General features: G+C 37.4%; 1 protein-coding gene across 1 annotated transcript in view; it reads right to left on the bottom strand.

Moving 5' to 3' along the window:
- Window positions 1–17,708, bottom strand: part of NSMCE2 (NSE2 (MMS21) homolog, SMC5-SMC6 complex SUMO ligase) — a 125,456-nt gene that overhangs the window by 49,493 nt on the left and 58,255 nt on the right. The window contains exon 4 of the mRNA XM_083855053.1: window positions 16,270–16,423. Coding sequence (XP_083711179.1) covers window positions 16,270–16,423 — 154 coding nt within the window. The remainder of the gene's footprint in view (window positions 1–16,269; window positions 16,424–17,708) is intronic.

Here is a 17,708-nt window from a genome sequence, read left to right on the forward strand (position 1 = left end):
GCTCAAACCTTACTTGCAACTGATCAGATCATGATTGACAGCTTGGGGTCAGGATAGCAACCTCAAGCTTTCCTCACTGAGAGCATCTCCCAGAGTGAGACCTAAGTGTGCACCTGAGCACACCCAACATATACAAGGTGGATGATGGGGAAATCTGTAGCTGAGAATGGACTTAATAGTTCCTTTGTTATTTTGAACATTTTACTTAAACATTTACTTAAACTTGAGAATCTATATCCTATTAAATCGATGCCGGCTCAGTCTAAATGTGACATTCCCACATCACAGACACAGATTATCTGGGACCATCCAACCAGCTGCTCTTTCCTGGTCTGGCCAGTGTCTGTTGGGCTTCTCCCTTCCTTGCCTCCCCAGGACCAAGGGTAAAATATTTTTCATTGCAGGCCTTGTAAGCCTGCTCTCTTCAGATTGTAGAATACTGTCTTCATTTATCAGAGTAATTTTTTACTGAAGTAATTTTTAAGATTACATGACTGTTTCACAATATGAGGTACAAGTGTACTTGTAGCAGAGTCACTATTTAGGGAATGTCATAAGTATAAAATAAATTCTAACAGCCAAGAACTAAATACTGTTTAGATGGTTATATCCTTCTCATATCATGTTAACATGATTTTATTTTTGTTTTGTGGCTATTCTTGCAACTAGACAATTTTTAGAAATGAAGTTTCATGAGCTCACCTTGAAAAAAAAAGAACCCCTTATAAACTAAGCAACAAATAATTTTGTTGTGTTGCTATGTCAGATGGATGACATATAAGTTGCTACAGGAAAACATACTTTTAATGTCAGTCACTCAATACCAGGATTATTTTTTTACAATTAGCTGTATTGCCAACATAAATATTGCAAACCTTAACTAGATCTGCACATTAGAGATTAATAAAAAGAAAGAAAACACAAAAGCTTCTGAATGTTTTTCTAGAGGAAATATTTTAAAATGTCAAGGACAATTTTGCTAAGGAAAAATAGGGCAGCGCACTATATAGTCATTGAGACTTTAAGAAAAAAAAAAAAAAAAAAGCTAGCAATCTCCCTTTTTATTGAAAGGTCACTGTAATGCAATAGGACACAGAAAGCAGTTGTGAAATTAAGCCCTCCAGAACCTGGTTGCAGCTTTGGAATGTGACCATTGTTGTGCAATGGAGTTTGTCACCATCATATGAAAACCCCGTTGGGAAATACATCTTTTGTTTACCTGCTCATCACAGATAATCATCAACTGATTCACATTCTGTAGTATTTTACTAAGGTCTAAAACAATACCCAAACTGCAACCATGATCTCTTTCACTTAACATCTCTTTTCAAGAAATTTTAGAATAAGTTTCATCCATCCTACATACAAAATGTTTTGTCTTTTTTTGTGTTTCTCTTTAAAGAGGAGGTATGTCAGCAGGCTCACAGCCTATTAAAAGGTTCCTTCTTCTTGCTACCTATTTTTACACACTTAAAAAAATACAATAATGATGCTGAACCAGATATTCAGTGGAATATTAATCATGCTGATGTCTCAAGCAGAAGTTTAACCTCTCTTCAGGAAGAACAAGCAGCAAAGCAAATTAACCCACACATTGAGACACCTACATAAGCAGAAGTTTGAGCACATTGTTCTAATTACAATCTCAGTTCTCTGGAATTCTGGCGAATCTCAGGGCACATCTACACAGGTGGGTGTAAACAGAGCTCCTCTGCCCATTCCCTTGGCTGAACTGATGGAGACTAGTGCTGATTCAGAATTTGTGTAGCCACATTTGCATGGCACTGGCCTGACTAGATGTAGAGACAAGGCAGGCAGAGGAACTCAGTATGTCTGCACATGTCTATAGACACATCCTGAGGTGCAGACTTTCCCCATCCTACAGAGGACAACATAATAAAGATGTTAATCAAACTTCTCAATGAGGGAGCTAAAGAGATACTCTGAGTTTATATATAAACTAAAAATATGGCTCCAGACTTACAGTCCTAAGTGTGGATTTAGGAATTTAGCTTTACAATATGCAGTGTTGATGCAGCAAGTCAACCATCAATATATTCATTTCCTCATATAGCACAACTGATCTGCAATACACAAGCTACTTATGCATTAAAGGAGGAGTTTTAAACTTGTTTACTGAAAAGCCTGTGTCTTCACTCCCATTGTCTTTGGTGACTTGACTGCCCCAAGACTAAGGATTTTGATGACTTGGAAGATCTTTTCAATTGCAAACATCTGTTTGTCGTTTCTGATCTGTAGTTAATCTCAGGGCAAATTTGTCCACTAACATATCACAGATACACCTGCCACCAGAAGTATAAAAGGCTTGCCATAGATTTTAAATGTGTAAGAAACAAAAAAACAGAGGCAATGAAATCTGCTAGACTAATGGCTTTTGAAAAAGGAAAGCACTTGGCAGCTGTTTAGAAATGAGCATTTTAACATTCAGACTAATTTCAAAAGGTGACAGTGATTAACAGTTCGGTGATGCCACTGGATATTGTATGACTATGCTTGTGAATCAACCTCAGACAAACCATAGCAAAAAAGGGCTATTTTTAAGATTAAAGGCTCACAGGACAACCTTAGTCAGAAAGGTTGGTTCTAATACGGCACAGTCACATAAAAATAGTGCAAGAGACAAAGAACAGTTTTTTCTGGCCATCTGTAGTTCATGCTGTGCAAGTAATTTAATGGCAAATTTGTTTAGTAATAACTATATTATTCACAACTCCACGGGAATAACGAATTGCACCCTAAGCATTCTATCCATTCATTACATATGAAAGAGTTCCTCAGGTTAAATGTACCTGATAAAATCAGTTTGAAGGGTGGGGGAAAAAAGCCTCTACTCTGCTGTTGAAAGCAATGCAGGACCTGGATATATGCACAGAACCTAATTTGTTAGTCCAAATTTCCTGACACTTTTGTGTTGACAACTCACAGACACCATGATGCCTATACTGCATCTCAAGCACACTTTCAAGAATGCAGCAAGATCTTCATCCTCATAGCCTGCAGTGGTTAAGTGGGTACGAATTCTCTCAGCACTCTGCATGATTTACAGCTTTCTATAATGTGTTCTGTTTGCTCTGTCATGTGAAAATATTAAAGAAAATCATCTTGGATTCATAACTGGAACAGCAAGTGATTTGAGAACTGAGAGTTTTCACCTGTCATTTTAAGATGCACATGTAACAGGATGTTGGTTTCACTTCAACAGAATATTTTGTATGTATTTATGGGAAAAAAAAGTTAATACTTTGCAATAAAGTTCTCATTAAGTTCTAGACTATGCTTCCATGTGTCAATCTAGAACTCAGCACATGGTCTTCTGATCTGTCCTGGAGACTGCACTGCCTTGCCCCTCCCCTGGCAATGTGTGAACATACACACGGAAACGCTGCATACGTGAGGGAAATAATTTGCTATAGCTTAATAGAGACATTACTTACACGACGTGTACAGAGATGCCCAAGAGATATCATGCCTTAGGCAGCTCCAATCTTTCTGATGATCCTCTGAGCAGAAAAACCTCCTACACAAAGCTGTCTTTTAAAAGGCATAGTCTTACTGCTATCATAAATTCTCATGTCTATATTCTGCCTAACATGCCTGGAGGTGGGGCTGAGGCACAGCCTATTCAGTAGCTATGAAGAGTTTGCTAAAGAGTATATACCATGAGTAACTCCTGAAACCTTTTTAATAACAGAGATTTGGGGGTCACTGCCAAAGAGGTAACACAGAAAAAAAAAATTAAAATTCTTTCCCACTTTATGCTGGTTAATATTAAACAATCATTTTTTACTCTAGGTTTAGGAAAATAACATGGTATCATTTTTACTATGATTGTTAGTCAGGAAAACAAAGAAAAAATACTTTAAACTTATTTAGTTATGTTTACTGAACAATTTTAAATTTTAAAGAGAAGTCTTCAGTGCAGTGATCACAAATTCACATTGAAATGAGACAGAAGAGTGCATATCAGGGCAATGCTTAGGATGTCACTGTTAAGCTTAATTAATCATTCTTACTTCTCTCTTGAGTCATCATAATGAGATTTTTTAATAGGGAAACCACTTCAAGAGAAATTTTTGAAGTTGAAGTTCTAAGAGATTAGACAGAGAAAATGCTTTAGCTTACAAAGATCCTGCACAGCACATATTATTAAATGTACAGATGAATGTAACTTACAGTCTCTGTTTCCATAATCTGTAGTTAAAGGAAGAGATACATAGGAAGCTTTTTCTCCATACCACGAGGTGTGGGGTTTTACATTTGTAGCTCTTTTGAACTTACATTATTAATATTTTTGTTTGATTTTTGGTACCTCCTCTGAACACATGCAGAAGGTTGTATGCTGATAGCATAAGATTTTCCTTCAATTATCATAGCAATATTTTTTACGTAGAAAAAATATGGAAAATATTAAAGAATTTCCTTATCTATTGTTCTAAGAAGTGGCTTTTAGTTAGAAATAACATTTAGGTGGAATCAAAATTTTAGCATAATGAAGATGCCAGTGTATTTCAGGATCTCATCACATGGTTGCCTCAGCAAGTTGCTTTTGGTTTCAGCCCTCTCTCATTACCCCTTCCCATCTGACTGAAATCAGCTGATCTTTTTAGGCATTCCCACAGTCAGCCAACAAGCTACTCCCTGTCAGATACCCAGCACCATATTTAGGGTGTGCCTTTTCCATGAAGAGGCCAATAGGAATGCAGTTGCCTCATTTTGTCTGCCCCTTCAGAGCTGTCTGCCCTCCCATCACACAACCCTTGCCAACTCAAGAGAAAACATTCTCTGCCTACAGGCTTAGCTTTCTGATTCCACATGTGCCTTTGCTGAAAATGCAAATCAAATATAAAAATACAGGTATTTTAATATATATAAAATACATCTTACATACTCTGAATAAAATGTAATTAACTTTTAACATCAATGCAATCATTTCATTATTGCAGCTACAAAAATAATTCTCAGAATCCATCTCTTTCGGAATCTCCAAGAAAAATACTCGTTGTTTCACCATTTTCTGATTCATTCGACTTTGGAAGAAAAATAAACACATTGCTGTGTTCAATATTGTTGCACAAGAGAATTCACAAGAATGAAATGTGTTCAAAGTTCCTAGAAAAAAATGCAGCAATGCAGGCTGCCAACTTGTTCAATGTCAAGCTCTAGGCAGTATAGCAGGACTAGCAGTAAATGACTCATAGTGAGTCACGCTTTAGCTATTTTTGCTTTTAAAGTAATGCCAGGCGCTGTGTTAATATTCAACCCTGAGTAAATTTAGCAATGCAAGAAAACAAGTGTTTCCATGGTTGCTCCTTCACAATGTTTATGGTATATACACAGCCATTAGGCACAGGAATTAAGCCAAATTAAGAATATGGAAATGTTCCTCTTTCATTTACAACTGAATTTTGCTACACTGGGTTTCATGACTCACTCAGCTACTAGTTTTTCCAACTCTAACAAAAATGTAAAGCCATAGCTAGCACACCACTGTTACGTTAGTGGTCAATAGCCACTACTTTCCTCTAAATTGCAGCTTGTGCTGCGTACACTGCTGAGCTGGAAGCATGAGAATTAAGTGTTTTTTTCAGGACAAAACAAGTCTGGCACAAAGGCCTCACTAGTGAATCTAAGTGCATCCATCGTGGGTAAAATGTTCTGTGACACTTCTAAGGAGGAGCTGGCAGAGCTAAAGCCAAAGGGGAGGACTGAAAGGAGGAAGGAGGTTGTGGCATCACCTGAAAAGGGAAAGCAGCTCCAGAAAAAGGAGGAAGGATGCTGACTGAGGCTGGGGAGCAGCTGGGTAAAATGAGAGAAGTGATGATGAGAGTACGACAGAGCTGGAAAATATCTTTTCATGACACAGCTGTGATGTGACAAAATCCATACGCAGGCACAATTTCAATGCAGCCATTTACACAGCCATGTTTTCTTAGGTGAGCAGGTACTTGTGGAATTGTGGCTTATGAGCCCAGCTAATGTAGATATCTGACAAAAGAGATGTAGATATCAAAACAAAACTCCTCTGGAGATCAGAAAAGAAGAATTCAATCTGCAGTGTAGGGGGAAAAAAGACCCACAAAAAACCCAAAGCAATGGATGTTGCAGCAAAGGTTAGGTGAATAGCTTACTTTGCCCACACTAATAACAGAGCTGCCAAATGACTACATATGGCTGCTAGTTAAACTTTTTGTTCCCATTTTAATACAGTGATTTATTCATTAGTCTTAAATAGCAGTAATTACTATTTTTATTGTAGAAGCTGATAAAGCAATCAGAAAGCTTTTAGGTTTTTTCCCCTCGAAGGAAATTCTTGAGCTTTTCTGCACAGTCTTCCATCCTGTGATAAGCAAGGATTGCTCTTCTGCATGTTTTCCTATCTGACTATAAACTAGCCACTTCATTTATCCTGGGAGCTTAGATAGATCCTGATGACCAGCCTTCCTGCACAAAATGCTTTTGATTTCACTGTCTCAGACTGACCCTTCAAATTTCAAATAGGAAGCAAGGGAGAATACCTAAGGGTGGGCCAGATCAAATGAACTGAAGCAAACTACTGAAGTCCAAAATGATTAAAAATTCTGTTCTGTGGCCTCTTAACCCTGAAGGTATCTATCTCCAGTAAGTCTCTCCCTGGTTCTCCAGGGATCTGAAGATCTGAGTTCAGTATTTGTCCAGAGCTGCCCCAGCCTGAATATCTAAGAATACATTGTTTCACAACCTCTGGCTCTTGAAAGAAGGCACAGCTCCATTCCAGTGGAAGAAGAGAAGGTGATGATGGAGATGTACAGAACCCAGATTTCTTTCCACTTCTTGCTGCAAGTTAACTACTGGAGAGCACAGTCATGCACTCTCTTCCAGTCCTCCCCAGCCCCCTTCCACTTCCAGCTGCACATGGTGGCATTTTGCTTCAACTGAAGGACTGCAGAGTGCCCTCTGCACACCTGCCTGCAGCCAAGGGGTTGCTGAAAGGCCTATGAGCAATGGTGTGATGTCAGATGTAAATTCCATCCAATCCAGCAGCCTAACTCTGATGGATGAGTAATGAAAATTGCTACAGAGGGCACGAGGCAGGGAAAGCCAACAGCAATGTTTTCCTGGTATTGTCCAGTCTCCAGCAATCCAATCAGGGGAGGATCCAGAGAGGAGTCAAACGTGTCACCTTCCTCATAAGGGCTTTTTTTAGGTGCTTGTTTGTGAATTTATTGGCATTGCTTCCTGGGAAACTGCTGTAGTCACAAGGCTATTGTATAAAACATAAGCACTCTCACCCTCACTCCATTAACTGCTTCTCTCCCTCAACAGGTATTTTTAGTGCCTGTTGGAACACCTGTTAAGCAACTTGTCTTTAATCCTAAAATCATTCACTGCAAGTCTGGTAAGACAAATCTACATCCACATTTGAGATGATAAGACATGATAAACCTATCCACACTTGTAAAGTCAGATGCTGTGTCTGAAATCAGAGCTAAGACCTGCTGAAAGGTGACAACAAACCACTCCTCAGTTGTGACAAAACATTTGAGTGCTCCAAGCCTGTTTAAGAGTTCAAATGCCTACAAAGGTGTTTGATTTCTCTGACTTTGTGCTAATGGAGATTGAAAACAACATCTCTTAGGTTACCCCTGAGAAACAGTAGATAGAATTAGCACTTCAGCTCCCCGATAATATCAGTAATCATTTGAGAGTCTGAAATTCCTAAATCTACAGATCAGAGCCATGGTCCATTTCCTCTACAGCTACATAATACAAGCACAGGTGCTCAGTCTCACAGTAAAAAAGATTCATTACCCTTGTGTTACTTTAAAGTTGGCACATTTTTAGTCAACTTATGCAATACTGAGATTGACATACTAATGTAAAGCGCTCAGTGCTGATGGAACAGATTTGTCACTGAAGAAAGCTGTTCAAGCAGGTGTACCATAGCCCTCCTCCTGGGAGCCAAGACACTTAGCTCCAGGCTCCAGCATCCAGTCTGAGGTCCACAGACCTAAAAGATGGGTGTTCCAGTCCTTTAGTGCTTCTCTAGCTTTATTCCTCCATTTCAGCTCAAGATCTAACAGATTTGGGGGAGTGTGAAGAAGATCTCCAGTGTATTAATGACATAAAATTCAAATTGTAAAGAAATCATGCTCCACTCTGAGTTTATCAGTGCCTATGGCTTTTAAGAGGGAAAAGAAATAATACGGATATCAAAAATTATGGTAAGCAGCCAATGCACATGAACATCTGACATGGAATCAGAGGATGTTTATTAATCTTGCTGTACACTACTATTTTGCATGTTATTATACGTTGCAAGTATAGATCAGGGAAAAGGAAAATTCCACTGATTTCAGAGCTACACTGGCACTTACCAGAGCAAGATGTACTTCAACCTGCCACACTTCTGAAGGGCACAACAAAGAGCCACATAGCAAATAGTTTCAGGACCCATAAAAACACCAAGAGTTCTACTTTCTCTGAACTGGAGTATTCTGAAGTCACCATGCAGTGTGATATGCACTGATGGTTTATTATTTAGTCAGCATGATCTCAGAACTACTTGCCTGTTTCTCCTCAAATGTGTTTTGCCCCAGCAGTCAATACAAATGCATTACTTGGAGTAGTAGAGTTCTACTTGAATTAGTATTTCCACCAATCCTTGTGTATACTGATGGCATAAAGTCTCACCACATAAATGACATATAGAAAGAGTGAAAAAATCTACTGTCCCCTCAGATAAATATTCAAGTAACAGAAAAAAAAAAGAGCAAATAAAGTTCTCCAATTTTAAAGCTCCATTAAGCTTTCTTTTTCTCCTTCCTTCTCAATATACTAACTTCAAAATGAGAACATCTCATTTAAGCATTTTAACATTGAGATGTTCTCCCTTTCCTCTTTCTTTGATTTTTTTCCTCCTTGGATTGTTCTTCACCTATTTTCTTGTGATCACACTTCTGTAAGCTCATGGCAAAAGAGTGGAATACCTGTATTGTCTGACTTTTAATTTTTTCTTAAGAGTGGGCAACAGGTATAATAGCAAGTAAAATTGTACTTAGCTGACAGAGGTAATCCTTGTATTTTCACTGCTCAGATTTGCAAAAGAGTATGTATCATTACACCAGGAAAGAAGTGAATGAAAACTCTAAATGAAATCACTGATGATTTATTACCAGAAAGCAAATTTCTGATAGGGTATAGTACATTTATTTAACATTTCTGAATTTAGATACAGTCAGGGTTTAGAACCTACCCCTATGCTTCTCACTCATCAGAAATTTATAAAAAATTTCTGATGAGTTCAAGTATGGTCACAAGCCATGAGATTTTTCTGAGTTTCCATGTGGCATAACTGGATTACCACAGAGTCAAGAAAAACAGGAACTGACTGAATCAAACTAAACTCCATTGAGGGAGAGCATCTCTGTAAGCCAGGGTAGAATGCTGGAACAGGAACAATGAGCAAAAACTTGGTCACAGACTTATTTTGCTTTATAATTTCCTACCATCTGAGAGAAGTTCTAAGGTTTTTCATCATTCTTCCAAGAGAAACAAAGGAGAAAAAATTAATATATTTTAAGATGGCATTTTATTAGATATTGTGATTGAATACACCATCAAGGGAATAGAAGCAGCATCTAGAAGCTCTCTTCCTGACCTATATATTCACACAAACAGTAAAAATGCCATGCTAGTAGCCATCAATGTGCTCAGTTAAGAGAGAATTATCCCATAGCAGTAACGATAAATTTACCTAAGTATTATCCCTAAGTGTATAATAGTAATAAAAATTATTTCCATGTAACACTCTATTTCCTTTCTAAATTTTATAGACTTGGTGCTGACCTGAAAGCAAGGCTGATATAAAATGAAGAATTACATCCCAAAAAGACTTCTGCAATGGAATAAAATGTAGATCTTTAAAAAATATATGTATAGACTAGATGACAGACATGGAAAGAGAAGATCTTATCCCCAAGTATCTGCTGATTAGAAGGGCAGATATTCATAACAGGAGAGACCTGTATCTGATGCTCTTTCTGATTCAGATACATCCTCCCTCAGCTGAGAGCTTTACTGTAGGGCTAAAGAGTCAGTGTCTCTCAGTATTTCTTTCTGCAGTTGTTGCCATTTTTATACATAGTTAAATGCATTGTTGAAAGAGAGAGAGGAAGACTGATTCCAGAGTTACGGTCAATCACTTAGTAGGCCAAGAGTCAGTCAAGTTCTGATTTTAAATCACCAAGACTGAAACTCAGGTCTCTTATACTCCAGGTTACTCATAATGGAGAAGAGTTGTTGCAGGGGGTGGGTTGATTCCTCTTTCATTTTAACTCTGCATTATATTTCAGAGCTCTAAATGACAAAGCAAGAAACTTCTTATTTTGATCAATTCCATTAGAAAGGCAATCATTTCACCAAAGAAACCCTCACCGAGTCTGCTGGAAATTGATGGTTTTTGTTAATCCACTAACACAGTTATTGTTAATGCAAGCTCCTGCATTTTAGTAGGAAAAAAAAGCACTAATTTTTACCCTGGAAAAAAGTAACTCCAGATTGCAGAAATAAACTTCTGATGGTTTCATTCGTTCAGAAGTTGGCTTCTCAAACTGGCAAGGACAGTAGCTATGATGGTAATTTTGCACTTTGGATATTGTTCCTGGGTACCATTACAGCTCCCATTGCTATACTATGTGAGCATCCTATTTATTTAGTTTGTTTCTCTAGCTGACCTTTCCAAAAACTTTGTGAAATAGAGTAACTTTAACTCATTCCATTATCAGAGCCCTCCTCTTTTAATCTTTCAAAACTGCAAGTGTGCTATCTCACTCCTGAGCAAATCAACTTTCTCCTTCCAGGAAATACCCAGACATTACAGTCCCAAAAGGAAAAGCCATGCCGAGTTTCTCTTCTCAGGATATCCTCATGCCCTACTCAGAAGTGAGCTCTCACTCATACAAATGCCTCTTGACATACTCATTTTACTCCTCTGGAGCTGCAGTTTGCCCCCTCAGCATCATGCCATGAAAACATTACTCTGCCACACTAAAACACAGCTAGATTATTATCTACAATTCTTTGAACTCAAAACATCACAAAAACATAATAATGATGTTTTAGTGCCACTAGAGAAGCAGGGCAATTGAATATTTCCCCTCAATTGGACATGGCTGCTTTGCTCCACAGGCTACCAGCCCAGAGCATCACGGATATGAGCCAGTCCACAAACACAATACACCCAGAACTGAATTCCAGACATGGGTGTAAGGTCCAGACCCAAAAAGTGTTTAGGGATCTAACTCCCAGTGATGTGTTCTGAAACTAAATGATTCAATCTAAGACAACAAGAGGGTAACAAAAGCAAAGACCTAAACCAAGGTCTCCTAAACTTCAAATGACCTTCCCAAGTGCTGGATCCTCTTTCATTTCTTTACTAAAGGGGCTGTCTGTAAGGCATTTTACGTAAATGAAAAGTGCATATCCCACACACACCACTGAACTGTCATAACACCAATCCCACTTTCAGCTGGAATTTTCAACTCTTGTGCTCAGATTGTTTTCTCATAATTAGTCAGTAAGGAGATATTAAGTTATTTTTTTACATTGAAAATATAAGGAAAAATGCACTAACATTACTCTTCAGCTGTATCTCTGCCATTAGACCATAGGGACAAAAATAGGCCAACTAAGAAGTCAACTATAACTGAAAAGAAACCCAAATCTGCAAATCAGTTATGTGAGTCCATACAACTAACTTCAACTATTTCCTCAAATTTTACCACTGCTGTGTGGTAAGAAGTAAAATTAACTTGCCTACCTCAGTGTGATTTTGTGAGAATTAATTGGATAAACTCATGAAGCAACATAATACACAGTGTCTTGTTGCAGCTTGTTTTCTTATCCTACTAAAAGCAAACCAAAGACCTTAGTCTTTCCTGGAATCTGTCATAGGCTGTTTTAAAAATTTAAAGATAATTCCTTTCACAGTGACATTTTTTCTTCCTCAAACTGTATCTACAAAAAACCCTTTTTGACATCATTATTTCTCAGCATATGCATAACTTAAAATACATGTATCAACAGGGCATATGGCATCTACTTGAACATTAAATTTAAAATCTTCTCTTTGCAAAATATTTGTTTATTGATAATGACTATAAATCCACCCTATCAAAATGATATATACTTTTTCCTTTCAAAGACTCACAGACTTTTTTTTTTCTTCAGTGGAGAATGCAAGGAAGATTCTTACAACTGCGGTGTAGCTACTTTCCAAACTACATTAGAATGACCAGTATCCTGTGACAAAAACTTGCCTGAACTATTATTGAGTCTCAAAGTTATTTGTTCACCATTAAAAAAAATTAAATCTTTCCTACATTTGCCAAATCCAATCCCTAAACTGTCTGGCATAACCAGCAATATTGTCATTCACTCAAATCTTAGCACTTTCCACGAAATCACTACTGAAGCGTGCATCTGTTGTGTGTTTGCAGAACCCACAGTTATCAAGGATTCCAAAGTGCACCTTATCAAAAGGGCTATGAAATCTATCATGCTTTGTGCACCAAATGTGACACTAAATAACCTCCAGCAAATATAGCAGTGGCAGCTAGGGTCACAGGAGTAGAGATAATACCTTCTGATTAGCTCTCCATGCACAGTATCATAAATTTAAACTGATACAGGGGAATAAAGAGATCTTAGTTTCATTCTGTGAAGACTTTCTGCCAGAAGATAGATGCCTTTGATATATGTATATGTATGTGTGTATAAATATATACATATATTCTGGCATGAAATAAAAAGACTCAGTAATACAACTTCAAACAGAAGGATTTTAAAATTACAGAAGACACAAAATGCAAAGTTACAATTCCTGCATGGTTTAGTTCCTATGGGCTCACTCCTGCAAGGCTCTGTACTGTGGTCATGCTCCGATAAGGAAGTGAAACATGCCAACAGTCTCACTCATTTCAAAGGATCTACCCATAAAATTTAATTTAAGCAACTTGCTTAAGCATTTCACTTAATAAAAAGGAGATCACTAAGCACTTTGCAGATCCAGGACCTTTATGTCTGAGGAGAGCATCAGTCATGTAATGTTATGGACACAAAAAATTTTCCTTAACACACATGTAATCATTTAGAACTTTCTGGTATTATCAAATTTAGTGAATACTCCTCCAAGTACTCAGCTATTTGGAAAAGATAACATTCCTGGGGGTACAAGAAACAGTTAAAAAAAGGAAAAATCAAACAACACTCTTTTCTACTGCTTACAGTCTAAGAAGGTTTGAGTAGAAAAATGAAAATGTTTTCCATTAAAAATAAGAAGTGGGAAATTAGGAAACTAAGATAGTTCTGAAAACAGACTTCAGAAAAATCACTTGCTGTTCATATAAAACCTGTCTGACAGTGTTTTGACACATATCAGAGGTGAAGATTTTTCATTACTTCACAAACTCTACCTAAAGTAGCTGCAAAATAAAGGCTCACAGATTTAGCAAAAACGCCTGAAAACTGTCTGAACGATGAGCGGAACAGAAATTGCTCTGAGGCAAGATCTCATCCTTACTGCCTCAGAGATGTACTTGCCCAATTTCATTTCTGCACCTTGGCTGCTGCTGAAATTCACAGCTAAGAAGGTCTCCTTCCCACAGAACTGCCAAGGGAAGACAAGCTGAAAGTGATACAGCACCGTTCTCCTCCCTGAATATTCAAGCTACCTGTGGCACTGCCTGTCACCTGTCAGGGAACAACCATACAGCTTCCTTTCATCCGAGTGGCAGCAAATAGCAAAAGAGAAAATATATTAGCTTAATTTTCTGTTGAAATAAGGTTGCATTTAAGTGCTTAACACTTTGCACCATATCTAAAAACCACGTTGAGAAAGTTTTTCTCCTTCAAATCCTAGTTGATTTCTAAGTAGCAAGACAATATGAGAATATAATATTTCCTTGTTCAGCTGTTCTAGAATACAGATGTCAAACTTTGCATAAAAGATACACAATCATTAATGGTAACTCATCCTGGAAGGCAAATCATTGTATTATCTACCCTGTCTGCTCTTCTGACATAGAAAAGATTGGAACAAAAAAAAAAACAAAAAAAAAAAAAAACAAAAAAAAACCCCAAAAAACCAAAAATAACCAAAAACAACATCCCCCCCAAAAAAAACCACAAAAAACCAAAAAAACCATCAAGGAAACAGGAAAGCCCCTCTAAGAAAACTTGGCAAGAGTTTTTATGTTTTATCTAATTGAGCAATAAAACCATATTGCAGAAAAAAGCTAAAAACTGAGCCTCAGCTGTGTATGTGTTCTTGAAACAAGCCAGGAGTCGTGAACTAAGTTGCACCTGGCAAGGCTAATAGTTGAAAACAAAATATTAACCAATAGTTTTCAATGAAGTTATTGATACATGTAATTCACATCCAGCAGTTTTAAAGTGCATCCCAAATCTGCAGACACATTATGGTTTGCTGTTGAGGCCAGAACTGTAGGACTCATGTTTTTGAAATCCCAACTCATACAGAAGAAGGTAAAGAATACACAGATAACTTGGTTTAAACATGGATGCTGAAGATTTAACAGGATGACCTTAATTTCTTCGTACAAAACAACCCCACCAAAACCACATGTACTTATAGTATGTTTTTAGGTAAATCACCAGCTTATGGAAACTAGTAATGTCTTTTACTAGACTTTATTAGTCTTCAGCTCAGCTGGTATTGCAAGTCAAGTGTTTAATATGACAAATCTGGATTTCAGGCAGCAGCAGCAGTATGGTGTCCTCATGGTTTTTTAAGAATAATTTCTATTGTGTTTATTTAATTTGGGGTTTTTTTCAACAGGTAGGCCAGTTAGAACTGAGTCCCATAGCTTGAACTAAATGTATCACTAGAGCATACACCCCTTCCTCAGGCAATTACAAGGTGGAAAGTAAATCCAAAGTCAGTTATCAAGATTTTTATCTTCTTAGCTACAAACACCTGGAAATTAGAAATTACAACATAATGGTGGGGCAGTAATAATTTTATGGTTATGTAGGGAGTGAAAATTACACTGTTTTGTGGTCTGCAACTTGGTATGTACATGCTTAGAGTGGTACCAAGAGCTCTAATAAACTCAGAGATCAGTGCTAAAATGTAAAAAGATGGGAAACAAATATATTAAGCCTTCAAGCTGTAATCCCAGGGAGTCTTGACATACCAGATGTGAAATTCACCTTGTCAAGTATGCCCTATAAATCTCTAGAGGGAAGCAATCCAAAGTCCAATGGGAAGATTCTTTCCAATTGTTTCATTGGGTTTTGGATAGGGCTCCAAAAAACCCCAGAACTCAAGGAGAGCCACAGGAGAGCACCCAGAATATCACTTACCAATGGTATAAATCATTAATCTATGACTGCTGAAGTTCCTGAGATACCAGTTTATGTTGAAATCAGAATGTGGGATGGGAGGGAAAAGATACAGGGATCAAGGGACAGCAAGTAGAATAATATGATTTCAGAACATTATCATGATAGGGGAAGAGCAACACAAATAGTGTCAGAGCCCATGACCTTTCCCAGCACCAGTAAAAGCAGAGTGATAATTTAATGACTGCTATATCTGTGGGACAATAAAAGCAGACGATTTTGTTGTGTTGCATAAATAACCAAACTGTTTACTCTCCAACTTTTCTGGTAATTTAAGCAGAAACAACTTAAAATTTTAACACTTGAAAAATGACATGAATTTAAACCCCCTGGATTTTAGTAATCTGCAGTGTTATATGGTGCGTGCACAGGAGCTGTAAACCTGAGAACAAGTACAGTAAGCATTTTCCAACAATATAGTTCTACGATTAAAGCAAAGGTCTTCTCAGTGTTGCAACACATCCTATGTTGTGAAACAGGAGCAATTTGTTTAAGTGACAAATGAAAACAGCTTACCTAATCCTTTTAGAAGATCCTATCAATTGAGAAAATAAATGTGAAAGGTCTTCAAATGAAAAAGCCCACCTTACAAAAAAAAGTGGTTTTCATGGTATTTGTATTCAAACACAGCAGGAGCTGTGGGAGTCTAAATAAAACTACCAACGTAAATACACTGGCTTTTTTTCTACACAGATATCCATTTAAATAGGGTTTTGAGTTTTTAAGAATACTCACACCAGTTTAAGCCATAAGTGGCAGTTCTGTATTTCAGGGCAGTTAGTCAGATCTTTGTACTCAAAGAATCATTCTTTGTACTCAAAGAATCATTTTTTAAAAATCACTTACATTGTTTTTTCATCTCCTTAAGTTGATCCTTGAAATACATATATTTTTCATTACTTTCGAAATCTGAGTCACTGTTCTTGCTCTCCATTTCAAGGAATTTTTCTTGCGCCAAGTTTTCTAAATCTGGTAAATTTTCTGGTTTTTCTCGTTTTACCTGTAAGGAAGAAGAAATAGAGTGTATTCATTATGACACATTTTAATACAAAGCAAAAGACATCAAGCAAAAATTCATTAGCATAATCTCAGTTTCTTCTGACTACAGTTAGGCTTCCTGCTCTGAAGCCATAACCTCCAAGTAATTCAGCTCAGTAAAAGTAACTATGGTATGTAGATATTAGCTTCTCAGTGCCATTTAACTCATTTTCTGGGTATTTCTCACACTAGCAAAAGGGAAAACTGAACCCTGCAGTCAAATTTACCTCTGTGAGTGGTGAAGGCAAACCTGATAACAGGAACCAGCATAACACTTAATGAGAATGAAACCAAAGTATACAACTCTGTCCAGAAAGCAAGAAGATAACAGAAAATCTGAAATAACTTTTGTTAAGAGTGTTGTATAAACTCCACTCTCTCATCACTTTGGAATCAGGTTTACAGAAGCCTAGAATCTACATGCAAGATTATTGTGACAACACCAGCAAGAAGAGTACAGCTAATGTGAAAGGAAACCACCTCCATTTATTTGTGCTGCGCGAACAAGAGGAATTAAGCCATACAAGCAGGCAAAAACACAATTTCTTGAAAAGCACTTACTTACAGCAAATACATCTGGAATGGTCTGAAGAATACCCAGAAAAGGGAAGTCATCATGTAGACAATATTAAGACATTCTAAGAATACAAAAAGCACTTTGGGAACCCCCTAAAATCAATAATCAGTTTTTTCTGTTTCTCAAGGCAACATTAAATTCTAGGGAACTGTAACTTTGACAGGTCTTCCTAAGAACAAGGTGGTAGGGACTGTGCTGTGCAATGAGAATCAGCAAGAGCACCAAGTCAGAAAGAGGGTGGACATCTGTCAAATCCTTAATGCTAAGCATTTTCTGAACCAGAAAAAGGCCACTTCTATCCCAATATCATGTCAAAATATGACAATCTGAAAAAAAAGAGGTAAGCACCATTTCTGCTGAGCCACTCTTCCCCTACCACACACACTAAATTCTGCCCTTCAGCAGACCATGACACTATTCATTGCGAAAGACAGGAAAAAAGGGAGCCTACTTCATCTCAAATCATTTACAGGTTTAAAAGTTTACAGAGACCTTGGAAATCCTACAGAATATATTTTGTTTCAGGATCCAAATAAATAATAAATGTTCACGTAAAAATGTTCACTTAGCAGATATATAAAATTAAAAAAGAAAACTTTACTATCCCTTAAGCAAAGCAAAGTAATCCATAGATCTGTAACTTCTTCCAAGAGCAATGCCAGTTGGCACA

This window comes from Zosterops lateralis, assembly GCF_965231275.1.
Source record: "Zosterops lateralis genome assembly, chromosome: 1".
Lineage (NCBI taxonomy): Eukaryota > Metazoa > Chordata > Aves > Passeriformes > Zosteropidae > Zosterops > Zosterops lateralis.